The 23,198-nt window shown below is 43.9% G+C and overlaps 2 protein-coding genes across 6 annotated transcripts in view; both read right to left on the reverse strand.

Annotated features, from left to right (window-relative positions):
• Window positions 1-8,353, reverse strand: part of LOC109531939 (centrosomal protein of 135 kDa) — an 18,633-nt gene extending 10,280 nt beyond the window's left edge. The window contains exons 1-23 of the mRNA XM_019896477.1: window positions 7,746-8,353; window positions 7,346-7,533; window positions 6,891-7,058; window positions 6,680-6,821; window positions 6,466-6,550; window positions 6,266-6,394; window positions 6,148-6,189; window positions 5,983-6,075; window positions 5,342-5,407; window positions 5,067-5,217; window positions 4,642-4,850; window positions 4,162-4,317; window positions 3,929-4,069; window positions 3,539-3,616; window positions 3,199-3,350; window positions 2,396-2,511; window positions 2,162-2,316; window positions 1,885-1,940; window positions 1,637-1,805; window positions 1,444-1,554; window positions 706-891; window positions 407-616; window positions 2-132 (exon numbers count right to left, since the gene is read on the reverse strand). Coding sequence (XP_019752036.1) covers window positions 2-132; window positions 407-616; window positions 706-891; window positions 1,444-1,554; window positions 1,637-1,805; window positions 1,885-1,940; window positions 2,162-2,316; window positions 2,396-2,511; window positions 3,199-3,350; window positions 3,539-3,616; window positions 3,929-4,069; window positions 4,162-4,317; window positions 4,642-4,850; window positions 5,067-5,217; window positions 5,342-5,407; window positions 5,983-6,075; window positions 6,148-6,189; window positions 6,266-6,394; window positions 6,466-6,550; window positions 6,680-6,821; window positions 6,891-7,058; window positions 7,346-7,533; window positions 7,746-7,858 — 3,047 coding nt within the window. The 5' untranslated portion in view covers window positions 7,859-8,353. The remainder of the gene's footprint in view (window position 1; window positions 133-406; window positions 617-705; window positions 892-1,443; window positions 1,555-1,636; window positions 1,806-1,884; window positions 1,941-2,161; window positions 2,317-2,395; window positions 2,512-3,198; window positions 3,351-3,538; window positions 3,617-3,928; window positions 4,070-4,161; window positions 4,318-4,641; window positions 4,851-5,066; window positions 5,218-5,341; window positions 5,408-5,982; window positions 6,076-6,147; window positions 6,190-6,265; window positions 6,395-6,465; window positions 6,551-6,679; window positions 6,822-6,890; window positions 7,059-7,345; window positions 7,534-7,745) is intronic.
• A 720-nt stretch (window positions 8,354-9,073) lies between these two features.
• On the reverse strand, window positions 9,074-19,769 carry exoc1 (exocyst complex component 1). Of its 5 annotated transcripts, XM_019896900.1 has the most exons (20): window positions 19,702-19,769; window positions 18,950-19,081; window positions 18,714-18,844; window positions 18,221-18,380; window positions 18,041-18,058; window positions 17,480-17,667; window positions 16,309-16,536; window positions 16,003-16,135; window positions 15,791-15,900; window positions 14,536-14,685; window positions 13,882-13,990; window positions 12,959-13,003; window positions 12,633-12,796; window positions 12,453-12,566; window positions 11,845-11,924; window positions 11,525-11,753; window positions 10,605-10,788; window positions 10,331-10,530; window positions 10,051-10,245; window positions 9,399-9,551 (listed from the first exon to the last, which is right to left on the reverse strand). In XM_019896900.1, the coding sequence occupies exons 2-20, from the start codon at window positions 19,071-19,073 to the stop codon at window positions 9,399-9,401; spliced, it is 2,715 nt and encodes a 904-aa protein (XP_019752459.1). In that variant the 5' UTR covers window positions 19,074-19,081; window positions 19,702-19,769. The 5 variants fall into 5 exon arrangements, with proteins under 5 accessions (XP_019752461.1, XP_019752463.1, XP_019752464.1 ...); XM_019896902.1 differs by lacking the exon at window positions 19,702-19,769 and having other exon boundaries at window positions 9,074-9,551; window positions 18,950-19,073; XM_019896904.1 differs by lacking the exons at window positions 12,959-13,003; window positions 19,702-19,769 and having other exon boundaries at window positions 9,074-9,551; window positions 18,950-19,073.
• Between the last annotated feature and the right edge of the window lie 3,429 nt (window positions 19,770-23,198).

Genomic DNA, 23,198 nt, shown 5'->3' on the forward strand with positions numbered 1-23,198 from the left:
GTGTGTCTGGACCTCCTTCTGGCGATTGGTGGACAGCAATTTCCCCAGATTTTGCCCCGCCAGCCGCTCGCTGGTCAGCTGCTTTTTCAGCAGCTGCGCTTCGGAGCGCACGTCCTCCAGCTCTCCCTCCACCTGGGTGGGACCAAGCTCAATTTTAGCAAAGCGAGTATATGTTGCTGAACATTGACATACAGTATCGTGGTGCCTTGACTTAAGAGTGTCCCCAACTTACGAGTTTACGAGCCATCCATTTATTGCTTTGAATTGCAGTATTTGAGAAACAGGCAAGATTGAGTTCGGGCGAACGAACATTTTTAAAGTCTATTATTGTACAGATTAAAATCGTTCCATTGAATAATCGAATGAGGCACGCATGCAATCGTCCATCGTGCTGACACCTGCTCACCCTCTCGAGTTCCATGCTCTTGGATGTGACCTGTCGCACGGTGAGCTCTTTGGCAGAGTCCAGCTTGACGCAAAGCTCCCTGACCGAGGCCAAATCGGAGGCGAGAGACGCTTTCTCCTCCTGGGCCTTGCGCAGCTCTTCCTCAAGTCGGGCCATGGTTCGAGCCAGCGTTGACACTTTGCCCTCGTACGCCTGCAGAGCTTGCATATTCTGGAGGGGGGAAAAAAATGTACATCAATGCAATTCAAAATGATGAGCGTTTTCAATTGAATTCAGGTAACTGGGATTGTGTGTCTCACCTGCTGGATCTCAAGCTCCTTGTGGCTGACGGTTTCACGCAGGTGCCGGCGTTCCGTGTCGGACGAGAGGAGCTCCAGGCGGATGGAGTTCTTCAGCTCCTCGATCTGCTGCAGCCTGCGCTCCCGCTCCTCCACGTCCAAGTGGGCCGTGCGGTAGCGCTCCAGCAGGTCCAGGTTCTCCTGATCCTGGGGAGGCCAACACGTCATAGTCAGCTGATGCTTCACAAAAGGGAAATACCACAAAAGCAAGCAAGCACGCCAGCAGTAAAGGTTGGGGACAAATGTATTGGCGCGATTGGTTGCTTGAGGAGTTTAGTAAACCAGTCCCCTAATTGCCTCCAATTAACTTTTTTTTTTTCCATTCTCAGTGAGCAGAGAGGTGAGGCGTGTGCAGTTATGCATGGAGGAGCAAGTGTAAGGATGCAGAGAGTTTAGATAAAACTGACAGTTACAGTTACCTACACAGATGCCTTTTGATTAATGCGCATTGTCCTAAAAAACATGGAACCAGCGTGCACTAGTTAGCCCCAAGGACAACATGAATAGTCCACGAGTCCAAAAACGGCTCACCTGTGACACTGCAACTGGCTCAGAATTAAAACCAAAGAAGATTGTCAACTTTTATTTTATTTATTTATTTCTTAATGGACCAAACATTCAATATTTTGTTTCAAAATAAAATAAATTGTGTGAAATGCAGATTTACAATCATGTATGTGTATGGCAAATTTCTCTTGCCTTTGTCTGCAACAGGTTCTCAATCCTGGCCACTGCACTTATGTAAGAGTGCACTCTCAGTTTCAGCTCGTCGCGCTCACGCAAAGCCTCCTCCATCTCCACGTTGACCGCCTAGACGAGACAACAGAGGCAGAGCTTGGCTGTTCATTCTTTGCTTTTCAAAACATGATGATCAGAAGAACGTGATCCGCACTTGGTTCTCTCTGGTCATCGTCGCCAGGTCATCCTGAAGCCTCCTCTTCTCCCTGACTGTGATCTCTTTGGTTTTCTGTAGTCCCGCCACCTCCATCTGGGCTTCGTCGAGCTGTTTCCTGAGACTGGCGATCTCCCTCTCGCGGCTATTGAGCGCCCCCTGCAGTTGACTAAAACACAAACGTGTCGGATGACAAGTCTCAATTAGGTACGGTGACGCCTTAAAAAAAAGGAAAAAAGCCTACTCACGCCACAGATTTGTCCATCGCGGTGACTGTGTGCCTAACATCCTGAAGTGTCTTTGCCTAAACAGACAAAATGACATTTGCAATTATAAGCTATGGAAACTATTGTGACATGGTGCCAACAATGTTATTTGAAGAGCTTAACCATCGAGTTATGTTTGTTTCTCAGCAACAGAAATGATCCAAAAATGTCAGAAAAAAAAAAAACCCAAAAAAACAGTGACACACAAAACAGGAGGGTTCATAAACAAAAGCTTCATACAGAGATTTGGAAGAGCGACCTTATTTTCAAGTTCCTCCTGAAGAACAACCAGCTTCTCTGCTTTTTGATCCACCTCATCTTGCAGGCCATCTTTCTCCTTATCCAGCGCAGAGAATGAGAGATGAAGCCGCTCCGCCTCTTGCTTGTGCTTGGCCACCTGCTGACGCAACATCCCTGTGAGACAAAAGCAGAGAATTCAGCGGCAATCATTAAAAAATAAAATAAAAATAAAGCAATCATTACAAATCGTCACCTATGGTCTCATCCTGACTTTCCATCTGTTCGTTAGCGGCGTGCAGCTCGGAGGTCTTCACAGACAGTTTTTGTTGGAGGTCGGACAGCGAATACTGCATCTGCTCCTGTTGCAGCCTGACACGCAGAAAGAAAACACCGACTTTGAGAGACAAGCAATCTTGAACAGGAATAAGTGTCCTATGATATATTTTAATGACACCCCCCCTAGGCCCCCCCAAAAAGGGACTTATTGTCAAATATTTATTTCATTGCTGCGTATGACCAAAAATCCTCACCTTCTGAAAGTACCATGTTGTGGCAGACGTCATTTCCGGGTGAACTAAGTTGGGATTGTTTGACTTATTCAATAGAATTTATGACATGCTAGCAGTAAATCATTCAAATATAGCAGCATAATAATATCAGAAAAACAATATATTGTTCTGTACAGCATTTGTTTGTGTCTAAGGAAATGCATGGTTCTGTAATTTTACTTTGAAATTTTTAACACTGCCAAAAATGGTTGCTTCAAACCAAACTGGCCGACTTCCTGCTCAATTTTACAAAGTTTTTCATGCGTGCCGTTATGATAGAGATGTCCACCCAGTTTTGTGTTGATTGGTAAAACGGCTGTTGGGGGTAAATTGTTCTTAATTTTTTTCTTTTTTTTTTACTTTTTCCTCAAGAGTTGGTGACAACGTGTTCCCAAATCCAAAAACAGATCAAATTTGACTCGGGGACACATCTGAAAGAAATGGTGATTCATTACAAGCTCCATTGGCCACAATTTAAAGGGATGATGTGTGAGTTTTCTCAACAAACCTCAATGCAGAAGCCGTTTTCCTGTGCTGCGCTGCCTCTTCGGCATTTTGAAGCAGCGCACTTGACTGGACGTCCAGCTTCTGCTCCATGTCCCGCTTGCTGTCTTTTAGCGCGAAGAGCTGTGAACGCAGCTCTAAGTTCTCCTGTTCCAGCTTCACACCAAAAAGTCAAAAGCATTTCATTTTTTCCCCTTCTTTTAAATAGAATGTGCGGTAAAGTTAGAAACGGAGGCATTCATGTTATTCAGGGTTCTTATCCAAGACAGTGGAGACTTCAAACTAGAGTTTGGCAAACATGGAAAAACAATGCGTCACATGGGAAAATAATGATCCGGGCTTACAATGTGAATGCCATTCTGCATGTCGAGTATCCGCTTTTCTTGCCCATGTCCATTTGGAAGAGCCGATGTCTGGCCAACCTAATGAAGAAGAAGAAAGTGGAAAAAAAAATGCTCATATTTGTCCAGATTGTCAGCATGGGTTCTTTTCCGCGACAGTTTGAAGAACTGCCGTTGACCAATCAAATGACAGCGATGTCACAGACTTGCAGGCGTGCCTTCGAGAACCAGATTAGAAGAGGCTCTGAGGAACGTTCCATTGTAAGCGCATGCCTCTTCGAAAAAGTGGAATGGAAAAGCAAACGCACAGGGTGGGAACCACGCTGTTTCAGAGTCAAACCGGGGGGGGGGCTTGTGCGTGTAGGAGAGCTGAACCGACAAAAGCAAACTCACCTGAAATTCCTCCATCAGCAAGTCTCGCTCTGTCTTAACCTGCAGGATTTTACTTTCTGCCAGCCTCAGTTCCTCTTTCAGGTTCAAGACGTCATCGGACGTGCTTGAGCTTTGACGGGCGTCCTTCAGCTGCTCTTGCGCCTGAATAAAGAAAAGCTGTTAGAAGCCCATCTCTGCCCCCACCCAAAAAAAAGAAACCTAGGGATGGAGAGGGGTTGGATGAGGCTATTCACCTGGTAAAACATAACTTTGAAGTGGTCTCTCTCAGAAGTGAGAGCTTTCACGTTGGTCTGGATGTCCTCCATGCGCACCTCCACATCCTGCAGAGCCGCCTTCAGCTCGTCTCGCTCCTTCCCCAAAGTGAGCAAGTCTGACTCGGCAACGCCTCCCTGCGCAGTGTCAACAAGCTCAAAATTTGACGGCGGTGCCCCCCGCCCCGTCCATCGGTGGGCATATGGTCCACACCCACCCGTTATTTGTTAAAATTCCCAATATCGAGACCATATAAAAACATTTTTACTCCTCCTCCACATTAGGGCTATGCAATGAATTGAAATTCAATTACACTCAATGACTACAAAAGATCGAGACCATATAAAAACATTTTTATGCAGTGAATTGAAATTCAATTACACTCAATGACTACAAAATTGACATAACCGTTAAAAACTGTATTTGTAAATCATCTTACGGCCTACTAATACCCTGATTACCTTGCCCGCCGGACTCCTGCTCCGGACCGGACTACGAGCGGGGCTGCCGGCTCCCCGGACTCGTCTGCAGTGTTCGGCTTCCTGACGGTAGCGGTCCCGCTCCTCCTCAAGACTCTTGACGAAGGCGTCCAGGCGCGACGGCGAGCGTTCCCTTCCGCAGACGCCGTGTTTGGCTCGCAAGGCTTCCAGCTCCAGCACCATCTCTTTGTCTACAAATTTCATGTTACAATTATCATGACTAAAATAACCAATAGCGACGCTAATGGTTACAAGTCACCCAAATGAGTAACACTAACAACACATGACACTAAACAGGGTAATTATCAAGAATCCAAAAATAAAACAAGTGTCACAAAACTTTGAAATGATGCCAAAATGTAAAAAAAAAAAAAAAAAAAAAGAGGAGAATTCCCGCGGAAACTTACCGGCAGCCATCATCTTCTCCACTTTGTCCTGCAGCCTGATTTTCTCCGCCTCCAGGAAGTCCAGCGTTCCCTCCAATGCCTCGTTCTGCCGACGGAGCTCCAGCAGCTGCTCTTCTTGAGAGCCTTTTTCAAAGTCCCGCTCAGAAAGCTCCTGGAAAGAAGTTGCTCGACTTAAATTACACTGGTCAACATCATCATATAATACGTCTGGAACGCTTGAACCAAGAAGCTTGAATTTTACAAGTTTACATTTTGTCATTTCACTAAATACTCACCGCTCTTATTTTTTTCAGCTTCTCCTCCAAATCGTCAATGACTTCTTGTTGACTTTGAATAACTTCCTGCATAGGGGGGGGAAACATCTTCAATCTTGGAGGGTTCTCGCTTTTGTTTAAATGGCGTTAAGAACATGCTTTTGTCAAAGTATCCCAAGGATGAAGAACTGCAGGCTCTTATTTTGAGTTGAAATCAGCCACTGCTCTTTTTCTCACGTGCAAGGCCAATGCAGAGTACAGTTTATGTTACCATGACGACTGTGTGGATGTGTGCCTTTAAAGGGCGGGGCCTAGTGAGTCACATCAGGCGCTCTCACTCCAGCTCCAGGTGGGCATTTACGATGCTATTAGTTCAATGTGAGCGTCTTGTACATGCTCCTTGCAAGTGCTTTCATTTCGTAATTGCAAGTTTGACCGTTTGCGCCGTTCAATAACGGCTGAAAGTGTGTCTCAGACCATCGCTGTCCCATTTTTCTTTATTTTAAATCGAGCTGCGGTATATCTGGAGCTCCATTCAAATTTTGGCTTAACGATGACAAAAAAATGACAAAGCAACATCTGAAAAACGTGGGGCACTGCATTTGTACACTTTCCCATCATATGTGGTCTTCAAAATTTAAATTACAATGTCATATTCTCACTTTATTATTACGCAACTCCAGGTCGGCCATTTCCAACGCTCTCTCCTTATCCATCTCCATCCGCTTGGCCAGGTCGTCGATGTGTGTCAGCTCCTGACACAGTTCAAAGTTTTTCAAGGAGAGGTCGGCCACTTTGCTGGAGGATTTGTGCTGCAGTCCTTCCACCTTCTGCTCTAGTGCCTTGTTGCTCTCTTGCAGGTATTCGACCTGTTTGACATACACTGATTTTTTTTGGGCCGGCCAAAAGAGTCGCTGAGCTTTCCTGACAGAGCGACGTGCGCACCTGAAGGTTGAGGTGGGCGATCAGTTTCTCGTTGCTGGCGTTCTCAGCCTCCGAAGAGACGGCATCGCGAGGTCGCCCTCCATGAAGAACGCGGTTCAGACGGTCTATCTCTTGGTCCCTCTCACTAACCTAAAAGAATTGGCCATAGATTCACTTTGAATGTGAATGAAACTTTATCGAATGACAGACAGGTTACTTACTTGGGTGTTTAAGAGTTGTATGCATTCATGGGACTCGTCTAGCTCCGATGTGACTTTTGTGACTTCATCCTGCAGCTCAACAATCCTACGGATCAAAAATGGCAGACGGTTAAAGTGATTAGGAATTGTTTTAACTATTTAAAACAGTCCCCGGGGATGTCTTATTAACATGTGTATGAAAATGCTTTTTTTTTTTTTTTTTTTTTAAAGCAACCTGTTATCAGCCAATTGTAGGAGATCTGCTATGTATGGATCGTCAGGTTGGGCCACGGGGTACCCAGATGTCGCAGGTGGAGGGATGAGCTCATCGGTCTGCATTCTCTGACGTCGGAAAGCGATGCTACGCTTTTTCCCACCTGGTAAAAACATATGACAAGACCTTCATTCAGTGTATACATACAAAAACAAACAGGTTTAGCTGTTACCTGGCGTCTGCACCACAGCTTGCAGGTTTTTCTCCTGCAGCTGCAGAATGCATTCAGCCTTGGCTTTGCTGTCCTTCTCCAGGCAGCGGACCTTGTGCGCGTACTGATTATTCAAGAACCTCAGGTCGCACATGTCATGGTCCAGTTTTCTGATGCGGCTTTTCAGCTCTAAAACAAGGTGAAGAGTAGTATTGTTTGGAACGGATGATGTCATCATACAAGGGCATATTTGACCGTTGTTTCTATTTGCTATGCGTTAAAAGCGCGTTCATGGCAATCATAGGTTTGATGCTGTATTGTTATATTTTACGAGTTTGTGCTCATAGTCAGCCAGTAAAAATAGAGAAGATGTCAGTAGTTTCAGCTTTTTTTTTTTTTGCTCATTGTTATTTTTCATGGCTAAAAACACACTCGTGTACTGAAACAATGGCTAGGCCCCTGTCATCCCATTTTACCTCGAGTTATGTGCTCCATCTCCTCCTTCACCTTGAGGAGGTCAATATGAAGCTGGTTGTTCTCCCTGACCAGCCTTGCATTATCTGCTCTGTAGGGCTCGAGGAGGACGTCACAATTTTGGCTTTGTTTTTCTGACTTTGCTGAGAGTTTGGCATTGCGCAGGCTTTCGGTTGTGTGAACCAGATCACTGAAACAAAGAGCAGTTATTGTGCTTTTATTTAGATCAGTGATTCTCAACCGGTGGGCAGCGACACAAGAAAACATGCTCACTTACCGCGGTACCTACGGTTTTTCATTTAATTGTAATATATATTTTTTTATACATACTAACACTAACTTAACATAGAAATTGACACGAAACTGTCCACTCTTTTGCAAGGAGAAGTCGCCGTGCGTTACCTGAAAAGCTTCTCAACGAGCGGCAGGTTTTCAATCCCCAGAGGATGCCTGTAGCCCAGCTGGTCCAGACGCCTCCTCAAGTTAACGAATTTCCTCTCGGCGCTGCTCTCCATGACTCTAAAGAAACACTTCCGATTCCAAAACGAGCACTAAACTGTGCACAGTCGTGAGCCAATGTGTTAAACTACCACTACTGGAGCCTGTTTGCAAAACTACTTGGCTAGCTAGCTCACGTTAGCCAAAAGTCATCAACACATTTTTTTAGGGTCTTTTTCAACCCGCATGGTCACCATAACAGCGTATTAGAATAATTTAACATGACAGTTTAAAAAAATGTCAAGCTTTAACTCAATCTACATTCTTTGGCGCGAGGAAGCACTTTAGTCTGACAGCTACCACTATTTAGCATGACAGAAATGGATGCTATCTTAACAACCAACCCATGACACGAGTTAATATCATATCAATAAATATGATTTAAGGAGAGCGTGTGGCAAGAAAGAGCGTTTTATAAGCGGTGGCAAAAGTTTGAAAAGAGCGCCGATGACCTCAGGTTAGCGTTCGTCACCATGGATGGAAGGAAACAAAGAGGGGGGCGCGCGTTTTACTCACCGGCGTTCCCCGTAGTAGCAGAGCCGGAAGGGCGGTGTAGAAGAATCAATAAATCACAACCTTTACTGAACCAAGAAAAAAATTAAGAATACAATTTCAAACTAAATAATAAAGTAATCATAATAATAAGAATATAACAGAAAAAACGTCTCCTTTTTAAGAGAGATCTGTTACAAGAAGGCGGACAACAATTAATTTCAACAATAACAGTAACAATACAATGCATGTATAAAAGAAAACAAAATTTTAAAATTATAGAGACTAGCCAGTTTGAGTAGACTCTGAAGGCATTGCAGGAGCAACGGTGAAAGTATAATAAGATACTCTTGCTGGCCTCAATTTGCACAGAAGGGACCCAGATGTGAGATTGGTGGAATTTTGAATCATCAATAATTTGGATATAACATTGAACTAAAAGCAGGCGACTCCACATTTTAGACCCCAAGCAATACCTTCTCATGCACCTCTTGCCCCGTTTTTTTCCATCCTTGTGCTAGCCAACTTTGACAAGCAAAACATATTCATAACAATCTGCAAATAATAATCAGCATCTTGAAAATCTGATGTCTTTTATTTATTTTTGCATTATTTGTTTATTGGAGAATTATTGATTCTGTCGTGCTCCAGATGCGTAAGGCAGAGCTCAATCCGCTAATATTGCATTTTTGTATAGTACTGTACTGACAAACAAAACAAAAAAAGGAAGAATAGAAAAATACTTTGGTGGCTGCAATTTTATTAAGAACAAGGAGCAAAGAAATAAAATGAAACACGTGGTCAGTGCGTTAACGTGGTAAACTAGTGGATAGCACGTCCGCCTTGCAGTTCAGGTTTGCAATCTCAGCTTCATTCCGCCCTGTGTTTCTGGGTCCTCTGACTAACGTTAGGTTCCTTGAAGATTCTAAATTGTCCATATGTGTGAATTGTTTATCAGGACATAGCCCGCCAAGCGCTATAAAAAAAAATGGATGGACGGATGAATAAACGTGGTTTGTGCATGTTTATCCAGAGCGTGTCAGTAGTGAGTCATTGTCAGCGAGGCTAATGTGACTGAGCGATGCTGGAGAAATACTCCAGCATGTCCTGAATGGTAAACTCCATGGTGATTCCAGAGCCAGGGTAACACCTGCCGATCAAGTCTTCAAAATGTTTGTACTGCCGGATGAACTCGTCTTGCGTGGAGTGCCACACCACCTGCAGGAAGCGCACATGAGCGAGGACACGTTGAGAAAGTAAACCAATTTAGTAGTATTTAATTGATCTTTTTTTGTGACATTGTAGTAGATTTAACGTGCCCGCCATGTTCATGGGAATTCCTCATTACATCTTTTCATTGCATTATGTTTTTACTTTGTTTGTTTTTTTTTTTATAAAATACAATATTACGGAGTGCTATGTTTTTCAAATTTAAATATATTTTTTTCTGGGGGCTGGGGGCGGCTGGAACAGGAGCAAAGCAGTGGCAGTAATTTGTATGACTGTCTATGCTGCCCCCAGCTGGCCAAGGCGAGCACCTTAAAAGGAGTAGCACAATGTCAAAAAAAAAGAGCAGCAAAAAATGTGGCAAACAAGATTGATGTTATAGCGGAAAAATGATTTGTGATTCAAGTGTTTCAAGTTACATGCCTGGTTGCCGATCAGATTCAAAAATGTTTAAAAAGCTCCGATTTGTATGACACCAATCGTATCTCACCTGTAGCAGGCTTTCCTCTTCACACAGGTGTTTGTCCACCTTCTTGTAGAGGTTGTCCAGTCCCTTCTTGACCTCTTTTCCAGGGTACTCTTTGATGACCTTTCGGAGCTCCTGCTTGTTGAAGGCCAGCTGATAGCTCACCTCCTCTTCACGGATTCCTTGCGCCACGCGGGCTTCCACGCCCTCGAAGAAATGCTGCACCAAGGCAATGATGATGATGATGATGATCAACTTGCCGTGTTAAGCACAGGTGAAGATGCTTTTTTTTTTCTGGCCTTACGTTGAGCTTTTCCAGAGGCTGACCCAGAGAGTTGATAACATAGGACTGCAGGTGGTCCGTGTATTTGTGTTTGGCCTCGCGCCTCTCCGCATCCAGGCAGGAGATCTTCAGCTGAGACAGCGTGGAGAAGATGTGGTGGAAGTTCTCCATCATCACCACGTCCCGCGGGGTCTTCTGGCTCTCGTTGGCCACTTTTTCCACTGAGGAAGTCGAGGTCCAAGTCAGAGCTTTGCCTATGTTTAAAAAATATTTATATATGGGTCAGGGTTCTTACCGTTCATGAAGACGGCCCTGATGAGCTTGACGTAAGCTTTGTCGAGGTCTCCGCGCCGTTCCGCATTTCGGAAGATGGTCTCGGCCAACTCGGCAAACTCTTCGAAGCCGGTGACGAAAGGCAGGATGCCAACTTTGCTCTTCTTGGAAATTTTCACTTCCTCCATCTGTCTGATCTGGACAGACTGTGAGGAGGAAAGGCACATTATTTAGAAAGATTAAAGAAAGTTGAAATAAAAAGTGTACACACCCCTGTTAAAATTCCATGTTTTTTTGGTGACAGAAAAAAAAACGAGGCCAAGATAAAGTTTTTCCAATCGTTAATGTGACTTACTGTATAATTTATACTATCCCACATTTTTTTCTTCTTTCAAACACTAGCAAGAACATTTTGTACCAAGACTGACTGGTATTTGGAACGATTGACCAAACCTTGACTAAGGCCCCTGTAGCAAATGAAGAAAAACAGTTTTTTTGGTGTGGCTCCTCATCATGTTTGCCAAATATATTTTGTCTTTTGGAATTACGGTGAAAAAAAGTACAACTCTGGCTTCAAAATTTAGCAAAAAAATAATAATAATAAAACCCACACCTTTCCTAAATGCGTGAAGAAAAATGTGTTATATGGTTTGAGTAGTCTCATGCCATCGCTTGTCTTGTAGAAACAAAAAAGGTGTCCTGTCATCACCTTTTGTCCTGTCGCGTCAAGGAGCAAAACTCCAGTCTTGGCAATTGCAAACTTAAAGTTGGTGAGTATTAGTCACAGATTTTTTTTACTACTTGCAGTATGGCTTGGACCCTGTCACTGTCAGACAGATGTTAAGATGCATAAACACGCAATACTGAATGCCGATTCAGCATTGGCCCGAATCACAAGCAATAGCCATAATCGAATCAATAAGAATTATACACCCTACTCACGATGCATTTGTCAAAGTTTCTCTTGACGGTGACCAACACATTCCCCAGCGTGGTGCTGAGAAAGGACGCCGGGTCCACGTTTTCCGCCGTCCACACGTGGTGGCTCATCTTCACCAGCATGTACAGCGAGTGAAAGCTGTCCATCTTGTCGCCCAGAGCGATGAGGCTGTTGAGCTCCGGCTCGATGCTCTGGAAGACTTTGTTCATCATCAGACGCACCATGTCTTTGCTTTTGAAGGGCAAGAAAATGGCGAAAAAACGTGAGAGGATGTTGTGAAGCTACTGTAGTCGACGGAATTGAAGTTAACGTGAGTACTCACTCTGATGACAGGGAGTGTCTGTGTTCCGCCTGGGGAGGCATTCTTGAAGGCACGCCGCCATCTGAATCCTCGGCTTCCGGCTGACAAAGCAAAGGAAATAAAACATGACAACTCTTGCCAGACGTTTGAGGGTGTTTATGAGGGATAACAGCACGCCTGCATCTGTTATTGCTTTGTAAGTTGATGTTTCGGGGAGAGCAGAAAGAACACGAGGGCATCGTTGGACAACCAAGGGATTCCATGTCGTGCTTTGAAAATGGTAAAAGTGTTGATGAAAGGCCTACTTGATTTTCATGTGTGGAAAAAACACAATTACAAACTGCATTGACGATCGCATTCTCAGAACATATTTGACTGGATTTTCACACAATATACAACTCGAGTGCATTTGCTATTCCGTACAGGGAAGTTGGGTGAATTAATGTGTAAACGCTTGGAACCGCTTGACGAAACTCTCATAAAGTTGACACTCTTGACTGAGAGGCACTAAACCGCTGTGCTCTCCTCAATCGCTTTCAATTCAAAACCATTAAAATTTCACTGCTACGTTCAATATTTATTGAAGATGACAAATCTCTGAAGCAAAAAAAAAAAAAAAAAAAAATCACCTGAGCCAAAGGAGGCAAGACGGGCGGGTGCTGCTGCAGCTTGAAGAACTTGCTGATGAAGTCTTGTTCGGCGAGGCACAGTGGCTCCAGCTCACTGAGGACCTGCTCGAATATCTGCAAACAACCACTCCGGTTCATTCACTTCATTCCCATCGCTTGGCCTTCAACCGTCGGTGGTACCTTGTCAAACTTGGTGCGATCGGCCACGTCCAGGTCGGAGGCCGACATGTTCCCCATATCCAGCAGTGAGGACGACTGCGAGCGCCGACTGTTGGAGCCCTGCACGCTCAACTTATTTAGGCTGGACGTGGAGCCTGTCAGCTTTCCGGAGCTTCCGTGAAGGCCTGAGTTGAACATGTGTTCCAAGTGAAATGAAAGAAGTACGTTGGCGTAGACGACGGATAAGGTGACGAACAAACATGTAAGCGTGAGCGTTAGAGCAGGCACGGAAAGCATTGTGGGGAAGAAAGCACGGTGGGGAAGCTCTCTCCTGGCTTCTTACTTACTTTCCGTCTCCTGTTTGAGCGCGCTCTCTTTCCGCGGAAGCGTGGCTGCAGCCAGTTAGAATAGGGCAGGCGTCAAAGACAGAGAGAGGTTAGGCTTAGTACATGCAGCACGGGTTGTTAAAGACAAGCCACTCGGTATAAGCTGAGGCGCGCTGCAGTGGAAGGACCCTCCAGACAACAAATCCCTGGGCTGCTTTCAACACAAAAACTTCACACAGAAAGTAGCGAGGCATTACTATCACCCACAGCAGATGACAAGCAGTTCTTTCACACCTTTCAAAGCTTGTGTTGATGAAAAGAAGTCAGTTGCAAATGTGCAATGCAAATGGCCATTTTATTAGTTTCGTAGGAACTTAGTTATGGCGTCACTATCATGGAATCTCTTCAGTTGAACTACCCCGAGGTCATAGACACAAATAAGCGTAAGGCGGGAGATCTTCAGCAGAAATGGACGGACGGACCCTCGTCACCCCTTTCTCATGGTGAACCCTTGAACTCATCACGAAACTTACAAAAGTAGAAAGAATTATGTGGGTGAATTAGTCAACAATTCACCCCAAAATTGATGCTTTGAAGCAAAATGGCCAACTTCCTGCTCAATTTCTGTGCTTGGGACTTTTTTGGTCCATTCTGTTAGTGTTGACAAAGCCACCTGGTGGCTATTTTTTTTCTCCTACTTTTCCAGGGGTCCTCCCAGTAAAGGAAATGATTTCAAGTAAAAATGCAGACTTCCTGTTTTATTTCAAACATGGCTCCTTGAGTCTTTTCTTGAATCCCGTAATGAAAGACACGCCCACACACGTTTGTGTTGATGGGTGAAACTGGTGTCAATGGGTAATTTTTTTCTCAGGTTATATTTGAGAGGCATCTTAAAAAAGGAGAGTTACAAACTCACTCGCAAGGCTAATAATCGGCCAACTTACCAAACTTGCCCTTTGCCTCCTTGCTCGTTCCCGCCATCTTGATCTTGGCAATCTCGAAGAAGTCTTTAATTTCTCGTTCATACAGTCGGCTCATGTAGTCCACGTAGGTCTGGAGAAAAATACAATAAAATAACTACAGTGCTGTATATTCTGGTCCAAAAAAAAAAATGACTCCAATTATGCCACTGAATGAAAACAATGAAAGTGTAAGGGTGGCCCCCGAGTGTGTGATTACTAAATAATTCAACAAGCACAAGAGAGGCTCTTGGAGAAGTCAGGGGCGAGCTGTCACGCCATAGTAAGAGCACTGACCCTCGACAGGCCCTCGTACTTCTCCCGGTGGGTGATCTTCAGCCATTCCATGAGCTTGGCGTAGCGCAGAAGGTCCCGGTGGAGGGGGCTGTGCTTGGGCAGGGTCAGCTCCACAGTGTGCTGAGACAGGGTGGAACTCTGGTCGTGGCCCTAGACGGCACAACAAGGAACATGCGGGTCATCTCAATGCTTGTTAATGTATAACCGACTGACTCACAAGCAACCATTCACACCAATGGACGATTTCGTCTTCGCTTAACCTAACATTTCGGTGTGTGAGGAAGTATGCCCCACAATATACGAGGGCTGGGCGAGCTGTCACGCCATAGTAAGAGCACTGACCCTCGACAGGCCCTCGTACTTCTCCCGGTGGGTGATCTTCAGCCATTCCATGAGCTTGGCGTAGCGCAGAAGGTCCCGGTGGAGGGGGCTGTGCTTGGGCAGGGTCAGCTCCACAGTGTGCTGAGACAGGGTGGAACTCTGGTCGTGGCCCTAAACGGCACAACAAGGAACATGCGGGTCATCAATGCTTGATTTAATGTATAACCGACTGAGTCACAAGCAACCATTCACACCAATTGACGATTTCGTCTTCGCTGAACCTAACATTTCGGGAATGTGTGAGGAAGTATGCCCCACAATATACGAGGGCTCACTATGCCGGTATCTTAAATAACGGATACACGTAAATTGTCAATTTTACATGCACGGGCGAAAACGCGCACACCGCTTAGGCATGTCATTTGCACTTCTCTCATGTTACGTGTGTTGGTTGTCCTGCAACGCAGGCACGCTTGTTAAAGGATGTGAGTCCTGCAGTGACAAAAATAACACCCCATTAGCACCAAGAACCTCAAAGAGGCCCTCTTCAATCTTTTTTAGTCGAGGGGCCGTTAGGTGGTTAGAAACAAATTCCATGCACAGCTCATCAATGAGGGGGAAGGTTCTGGGGTGGGTGCGGTGAGGTAAGGCTACTCACTGGAAGTGACAGACAGGAAGACCTATAGAAGTGAGGGATGGTCATTTTGAAATGACTGAAGTGGTTGAACTGACAAGAGACAGAAACGGCAGCGTGGGGTGACTCGAAAGGAGACACTGACAATCGAGAAGGGGGATGAGGAGGAAGGACGTGGGGGGGGGGGGGGGGAAATGTGCTGGTCCAGGAAGTAGAGACAGAAGAGCAAAACAAGAAGTCCACTGTGGGGCAGAGCGAGAAAAGATTGAGGCCTTGAACAGTAACAAAATCCAAACCCTTGAATCGGTTGGTCAGTTTTGTATCTTACCCTTTGTTGGGCTTGAGGGAAATGATAATTAGATGGTAAATATTGTGGAAAATGGACTTTTTAATTGCTTGCATACAAATATGTAGGCTACAGAAGTAATTGTGTCATGACACATCCAAATACGTACATTTTTTAATCTGGCTTTTTTGCCAAGATGTGCATTGGGGCTAATTTGTACAATATGGGAACTGTTTGCAATTGTTAAAAAAAAAAATCATGATTCGGCCTCCTTAAAAAAAAAAAAAAAAAAAATTATAATTTTTAAATAATACAACAGTGGTTGTTGTCCCCACATAGAAACAAAAGGACATTACCTGGTGCACAAACACGTTGTTGAGATGATTGGTGAGGCGCCGGGCGAACGTATCTCTTAGGTCGGTGAACAGGTGCTGCTGCTGCTTGACAGCCATCAGCTTGTCATGGCCTACGAGGGCCAAAAATCCATTTTACTTTGACGAATGGAACAAGCGTTTACGGGTTTAAGGTGAGCAAAAAAAAAACAAAAAACAAAAAAAAAAACCCCTACCTGGCCAAAGTGCCACGTTCATGCACTGCAAAAGGGCCTCGGCGGCATTGATGCAAGCCTCGATGCCTTTAGGAGATGTCAGGTCTCCGTCTTGCAGGGCTCTAATGTGGCCCTTGGACAGGTCCATGTTGTGCTAGGCGGCAAAAGACGAAACGGTCACTAAGCAACAGGCGTCGGGGCTGAAATGATCAGCGATTCCACGAGGGGGATCCACAGTCTTCAAAGCATAGCAGCTTTCAGGTTACCTCTTCGGGCCTAAACAGAAGCACTGACCTACATTTACAAACTGCATTCATCATTCCTCACCACTAGGAACTGGATCTCATTCAGCAGCTTGCCGTTGTTGGCGTTGCTGATTTGGATGAGACGGTTGCTCTGCGAGATCTGGTCCATCTGGTCCTTGACGCTCTGCAGCATCTCCTCGTAGCTGCTGAGCTTGCCCTCGATGGTGTCCACCTCGCCCAGCGCCTCGTCCAGCAGCTGCATCAGGGTGTTCACCTGCTTCTCCGACGCCATGATGGACTGGATGTTGGCCTTCAAAGTCACGGATGACGAGAGCAATTTGTTTCATGCCATTGTGAAGCTTTGAGGGAGTATTCTATAGTATTGAAACCTTTTTTTTTCCATTCTTAACTGGCATTAAAGGGGACATATGATGTCAAATAAACTTTCTAACTGCTTGTAAACAAGTGCAGCAGAGTGCCAGCACATACCCATCGAGTGTGAAATTAAAATAGGACTGAATGATTTAGAAAAATTATTTGTGATATTTTTTCCCCCTCAATATTGCAATTGTTATTTCATAGACGATTTTTTTTTTTTTATTCAAGGTCCTCTACCCATAATATTTTTTTCACAAATGCAAAGAATAAAATCATCTGCATTGCAGCAATTTTAGGCTTGTGGCTTAATCACTTCAATTTTTCATCTTTTATGAAACAATGATATGTAAACAGGAACTGCACTTCTACATACATAAATAAATAAATATATTTCATACTATTCGGGGATCTGTCAGAAATTATGCCTTTAATTCCCGATCGGAAAATGGCCACAAGAGGGAGGCCGATACCGGTATCGATCATCATTGTGAGTACCGATACCTTGAAATAAACACCACGTATCGGCCCGATACTGATACCTGGCATCAGTATTCATCCATTTCTAATATATACATTTGTGGTGCACAAGTGGATCTAATTTACATAATAACGCCCCCACATGAGTGTTTCTGCCCATGACATAAATCAGGCAGGGTGGGGGAAGATCCAGAGCCACTTTCAATGACTACAGTGTCTGAAACACTGACACCTACATGAATGTCATAGCAACACGGCAGGTGTGGGTTTTAATGTTTGGTGATGTGCCACATACACACAGTGCAGTGCACAAGTGTCAAACTCAAGTCCCGTGGGCTGGTTTGCCAAGAAATATGTTTCCTGATTACGGATTTGTTTGGCATTATTGTTGCACTCACCCCATCTAGCACCTGCAGCTCCCTGGAGAGCTGCTCGGCAAAGGCCTCCGCGTTGGAGATGGCGTACTCGCACACCTCCATCATGCCCTCAATGTCCTGCTCCTCGCGGGCGCTCAGCTCCTGGTAGTCATCCAGGGTATCCTCGTCGCCGCCAGCAACACTCTGGCTCTCGCCACTGGGCACTGATTCTATTGGCAAAAATGAATGAATAAAATCAAATAGAAGGGAACGTGAACAGCAAAAAACATTAGCAAATGGTCTGTGGTCAAACCACATTGAAGTGGAAGATTTGACTGACAGGTGAAGACGTTCAGTGACAGGAAGCGGATATTTTCATACGTTGATCTCATGAAAAGTAGCCAGGATCACAAAATATAAGTGTAACAGTGAAATTCGGATGCGTGTGATGAGTTAATGCACAACCATCTTAACTTGGTGGAATGGCGATGGGATTGAGTGTCTTTTAATAATGGCGAGTGGTGACGTCATGAAAAATCATGGAAACGAATTCAGAGGAAGGAGAGAGGGAGCGAAGCTATGGGCGAGTTAAGTCCTACCAACCTTCCGCTTTAGGAAGTTCTGGCCAGAGAAAGTTGAAGAAAGAAAGAATAAAAATTTTACACAGAAAGCCATACCAGAAAGCAGAAAATACAGAGAAGGGTTGAGTAGTCACTCTACAAGCATGCTCAAACAAAATCAATGCAGAGGCAAAAAGTGTACGTTTCGTCTAAGTTAGCGCACCTTCCAGCAGCTGAGAACTGACATTGACAAATTCCACCTTCTTCCTCAGGTAGCGCTGGTTCAGCTTCCAAATGCATGAGATGAACGAGTTCTTCTCAGCCGTGCTGCTGGCCACCCAGCGGTAAACCTTCTCAAAGTGAAGGTCGAACTCGGGGTTTTCCTGGAGCGATAAAGGCGAAGGCGTTACCTTTTTCACTGCCGTGGACATTTATATTCATCAGAGTGGAAGCCAAATGTGTACCGTCACCCACTTACCGTACATATACATGTCAAGTACGTTTTTCAAAGGCATGACGGAAAAAAAATAAAAATAAAATAAAAAATCAGCAAATAGGTGAATTTGTATGTATTCTGGATTTTAATCTGAGAAAAAAAATTACAAATGCCCCCTTTAAAACGCCTTCAATTTGCATGCTGTCTAGTTTAGCATTATTTTAAAAATGTTAAAACATGTCACTCTGCTTTGTGTGATGTGGTGCAGTTGTTCCCCAACCTTGCTTGCATCTTTGGCGTCCACTTCGATCAAATCGCGGAGTTCCCACGTTAGCTGTCGTTTGTAAAAGTCTCCTTTGTCGGATTTCTTCACCTTGACCACTTTGACTTGCACCGGCCTCTCGGTGGTGACTGGAATGGCAGCAACCAAAAGCAGATTTCATTTGTGACTTTTGTACATTCTTCTATGTTTACGGTGGAAGGTGGAGAACAAAATAAATCTCATGAGCCACATACCCGTGGCACACAAAAAGCAATTCTTCTTCTTTTTCCCCGCCTTGCAAACGTTGACGATGCCCAGTAGACGCTCATCGTTGGGCGTGAAAATGTCTCTCTGGAGGGCGTGCTTGATGGCCGTCATGGTGGATGCTGAAAAACACATTATTTTTTATTTTTCATGGACAAATAAATATTACAATAAAAATTGGGAAGAATTATTTTTGAATAGATATACAGTATTTTTCCCCCTAAATGTTGCGATGGCGATGTCATTATTTATTCAAGGTCCTCTTCCTATGTATTTTAATAAGTCTGATTACAACAATAATGCACACAAATCTGTGGCACTTGAACTTTGCATTTTTCATGAAACTATGATGATGTTAAGATGTGGTCTGCACTACTTAAACACTGACTTAACTTTTCCAAACACTATATAAACAAATACAGAAAATAGACAAATATATCAACGATAAACCGTACTGATTGATGGAGATTTTATTTAGTTATTCCCAACGCATATGTAGACCCAAAAATGAAATATAAATTGTTGTGGTTGACAGTGTTGAAGAGGTTGCCACAAATGACATCTTCAGTGGCTGCAGCTAATGCTAGCTGGAACGCGCTAACGACAGACGCCATTACGTTGAAACTTAAAGAATGCTAGAAGGACAACGAGCGTAACAACAAGCTGCCACATCCGGGAATGGAGTTTTAAATGCTTTAAATGCGATGTGAGGTAAATGAGGGACATAAATGAAAGTCACTACCTTGTTGGAGTGAAATCCACCACCGCCGTCCGTCAACTACGCCCCGCCCCTTTTTACTTCCGGGTTGCGCGGCGACGTCACGAGATTTCTGGAGTTAAACATTTGCGCGTGCGTCGTACAGTACACATAGATGACAATTTACGTGATAATAAACTATGATTTGTTGTTCATAAAACGTGTCAATCAGTGAAAAGAGCATCATTTTTGTGGGTTAATTAGTTGTGAAATTAAAAAAAAAATTCTTTACTGCCCTTTAAAATATTTACAAAAGAAATGCGAACAAAAACAACACACATTACCGGTATACACTGCATATTATACATTTTCAATTTCGATGTGCTTGTGGGTTAATAGCAATGTATTTTTGTTAATCAGAAGCTGTCAGTGACTTATTTATTTATTTGATTATGAATCAGACATTGAAATTGGTTCACTTTATTGAGCTAAATGACTCAAAATGCTTGCATCGTTAAAAATCAACCCCCTGCTGCCACACATTGACACAAAAATAAACACGTACACACAACTACGTACACACATGGGCGCACTCGCACATCAGGTTCAAAATAATGAGATAACGACCCATGGCGTGATGCGCAGTAGGTCCTACACCACTACAAACTACAAAGTACAAAGTACAACCACACTAATAAAAATATATTTTTTGTTAAACATGCAGCAAGTCATATTGACCTATGCACACTTTTATGACACAAATTTATCAGGTGGGTTGAATTCATTCTTTGTATGGAAAACACCAGATTTTAAGTTTTGGCTCATTTATTTTTTTCTCCCTCTGTTGCCATAAATACAACTCATTTTATGAATTCCTTGATGCACAGAGGAGATTGACACAGAATGTCATCCGACCAAACGCAGTGAGTCAGCCATGACGGAGGGATGTTTAACGAGTGATTTGCAGAGAATACCCGGTGGTGCCATTTCCCACTTTGTTGTTATTGTGAGGAGACAACGCCAAATTCCCCACACGGTGAATGTGACTTTCACGACCTAGTGTCTTTGTCATATGTGCACCCCCACGGGTGGTGTTTTCGATGATAAGATGACATTTTGTGATAAAACACACTCACTAGTTTGCATCGGCATACCCAATGATATCAACCCAGTCATACTTGTTTCATTTTGTAGACAAAAGAATGTTGGAGTATTTCATGTGAGAGATGTCATAATAAAGAGAGATGTCATAATAAATGTGTTTGGGTCAACATGAACAAGTAAAATCATTCTGCAAACGCACATGGCTGCTTTCTCCCCTGGTGCTTGGAGCATTTGCCACATTTTTCACGCAGTCATGACTCATTTACCCTGATGTGCACTTCTGACACTTTCATTTGCTCAATGTCAAAAGGCCAGTGCTGACGTCGGCACGGACGGCGCAAAACACACACACACACACAAAAAAAAGTTCCAAATTGGCATGATTGCGGAAGCTCGTTGAGATGGAGCATCGGTAAGAGCGCGCGGGCCCGGCGTGTACTCCACCTGTGGTGCGAGAGTTCCTTTTTCAGCGGACCAGGAAAGCCAGGGTGAAGCGCAGGTGTAACTGGCAAACAAAGGGGCTCCTCTGCCTTTGCTGCAACGTACATTTGACATTCACACTGCCGATGAGTGGCAGATAGCTTTTTCTTATCACAACCGGCTTAGAGTTTCTATCTGGATGGTATTTGGCGCGGCCCTTTTCGGGGCCCGCAGATTCCATCATCAGTCACATAGATAGGCACATAAATATATTTGCATGCGTGCAGAATGAGTCATAAGGCGTTCTTGCACACTTTGGAGGGCTCCCTGTCTCATAAAGAAGATGAAAACTAGGTCTCCTCCAAGGCCAAACCATCCGAAACAGACATCAAGGGTCAGATTGTTCAACTTAAGTACATCGTTTCAACATGGCGACCAGCGGCAGCTCTTCAGCCTGGCCGACCTTGTAACTTGTAACCCATTCTGCTCCAAAGCCACAGCCACGAGTGGGTTAGGAAGACGACCCAGCGTATATATATTTGTGTGTGTGTGTGTGTGTGTGTGTGTGTGTGTGTGTGTGTGTGTGTGTGTGTGTGTGAGAGTGAGAACAACCTTTCACCTGCTATGTTTTACATTTGGAGAAGTTAATGAACAGCACCATTTCAAAGTTACTGTCCTGTTATTCAAGTACCACTGTCATACAGTCTAAACACATACATTGGGCGACGCCCCCCCCCCCCTTAACTCGAGAGGGCTATAAAGTCGTCAGTGTGAATGCCCTACTTTGATAACCCCGCGCTGAGGCGCTCAGCCACTAGCCAAATTGCATGTCAAAGATGCGCGCGTAGCCCCTGAGCCAAGCGAGCATGAGAGAGCCTATTACGCCTCTTTGCTTGTTAAGAGTTACGGGTTTGATCATACGTGCCATTTTGTTTTAAAGCAATCATGTAATTTGCAAGGGTCTGACTTCGGAAAGAGCGCCTCTGCTTCATCTGTGTAAAAAAACAAAAGAAAAGAAAAACTGTAGACTGTTGTCATTGTGGATGTTGGTGAGTGTGCGCAGAAGTGAAAATGTGACGCAGTGTGGATTTTTTTTTTTTTTTACAGTATACTGTTATTATCCAAATAAAACATCGAAAGCTTTTATGAGCAATTTCTTCTTTTTTTTTTGTTTAATGTGCACTTTTTCAGTGTAATGTGCGTAGGATTTTTCTTTTTTTTTTTGTTACGCAACAGATTGTAGATGTACACAGCTGACCTTACTAAGATCTTGTTTACTATTAATGGCAAAAGTTCTCTCACAGAGTTCATTCACTCAATTGTGAAAAAACCAAATATCAAATCGTGATGGAATAGTAGGGATTACATATGATGAAAATTTGACTTTTTCAACTGATTGATACAAAATCCAGATTTCTACAAAATCCATTTCTACAAATGCTTCACCACGCAGTGTGTCAAGAATCAACCAAGAAAAGTTTTTTCGCATATTATGTGTGACAGACTAATTGGATCATTTTACAATGATCACAGCAAACCATAACAGCAGGAAGGGTAATCGATGTACTTAGGAGAAAGGATATTGGAAATGTTGGGTTTGGATCCACTGTGACAGTTAGGGTCCCAATTAAAAACAATCACGGTGATATAACATCGCACCCGGGGCGCCTGTAAAATGAGTTTGAGTTGTGTGTGCCAGTTAGCGAATTGGATCACGGTTCCTTCAAATCATGCGTATGATGGGGATTCCATCATGATATCGTCGAGGGCTCATCATAATTGCAATAATGTTCATATACGCACGCATAATATGAATCGCATCTCAGTCGAACATGAGACATTATTAAAACCAGATTGAGCAGGGAATGTGACGACTTTCAAGGTGTTGGTTAAAGAGAAGAATTTCGCTCCGCTTCTTGTAATTATTCTTTTAACGGGATAACGGGTGAACATCATTCCAAGGCAAACTTACGATCCATAAAAGTAGTTCCCTAATGCTTTTTTTCACCATGTGCCAC

Source organism: Hippocampus comes, unplaced genomic scaffold (genome assembly GCF_001891065.2).
Source record: "Hippocampus comes isolate QL1 unplaced genomic scaffold, H_comes_QL1_v1.1 scaffold22, whole genome shotgun sequence".
Lineage (NCBI taxonomy): Eukaryota > Metazoa > Chordata > Actinopteri > Syngnathiformes > Syngnathidae > Hippocampus > Hippocampus comes.

Excerpts from the sequence above, each read along its gene's own strand:
- exoc1 (XM_019896902.1), bottom strand. The coding sequence starts at position 19,073 with ATGACGGCCATCAAGCACGCCCTCCAGAGAGACATTTTCACGCCCAAC. Across the intron at positions 16,537-17,479 it reads AGCTGCAGGTGCTAGATGGG|GCCAACATCCAGTCCATCAT; the intron begins GTGAGTGCAACA and ends GTGACTTTGAAG. Across the intron at positions 10,531-10,604 it reads CAGGGCCGTCTTCATGAACG|TGGAAAAAGTGGCCAACGAG; the intron begins GTAAGAACCCTG and ends CGACTTCCTCAG.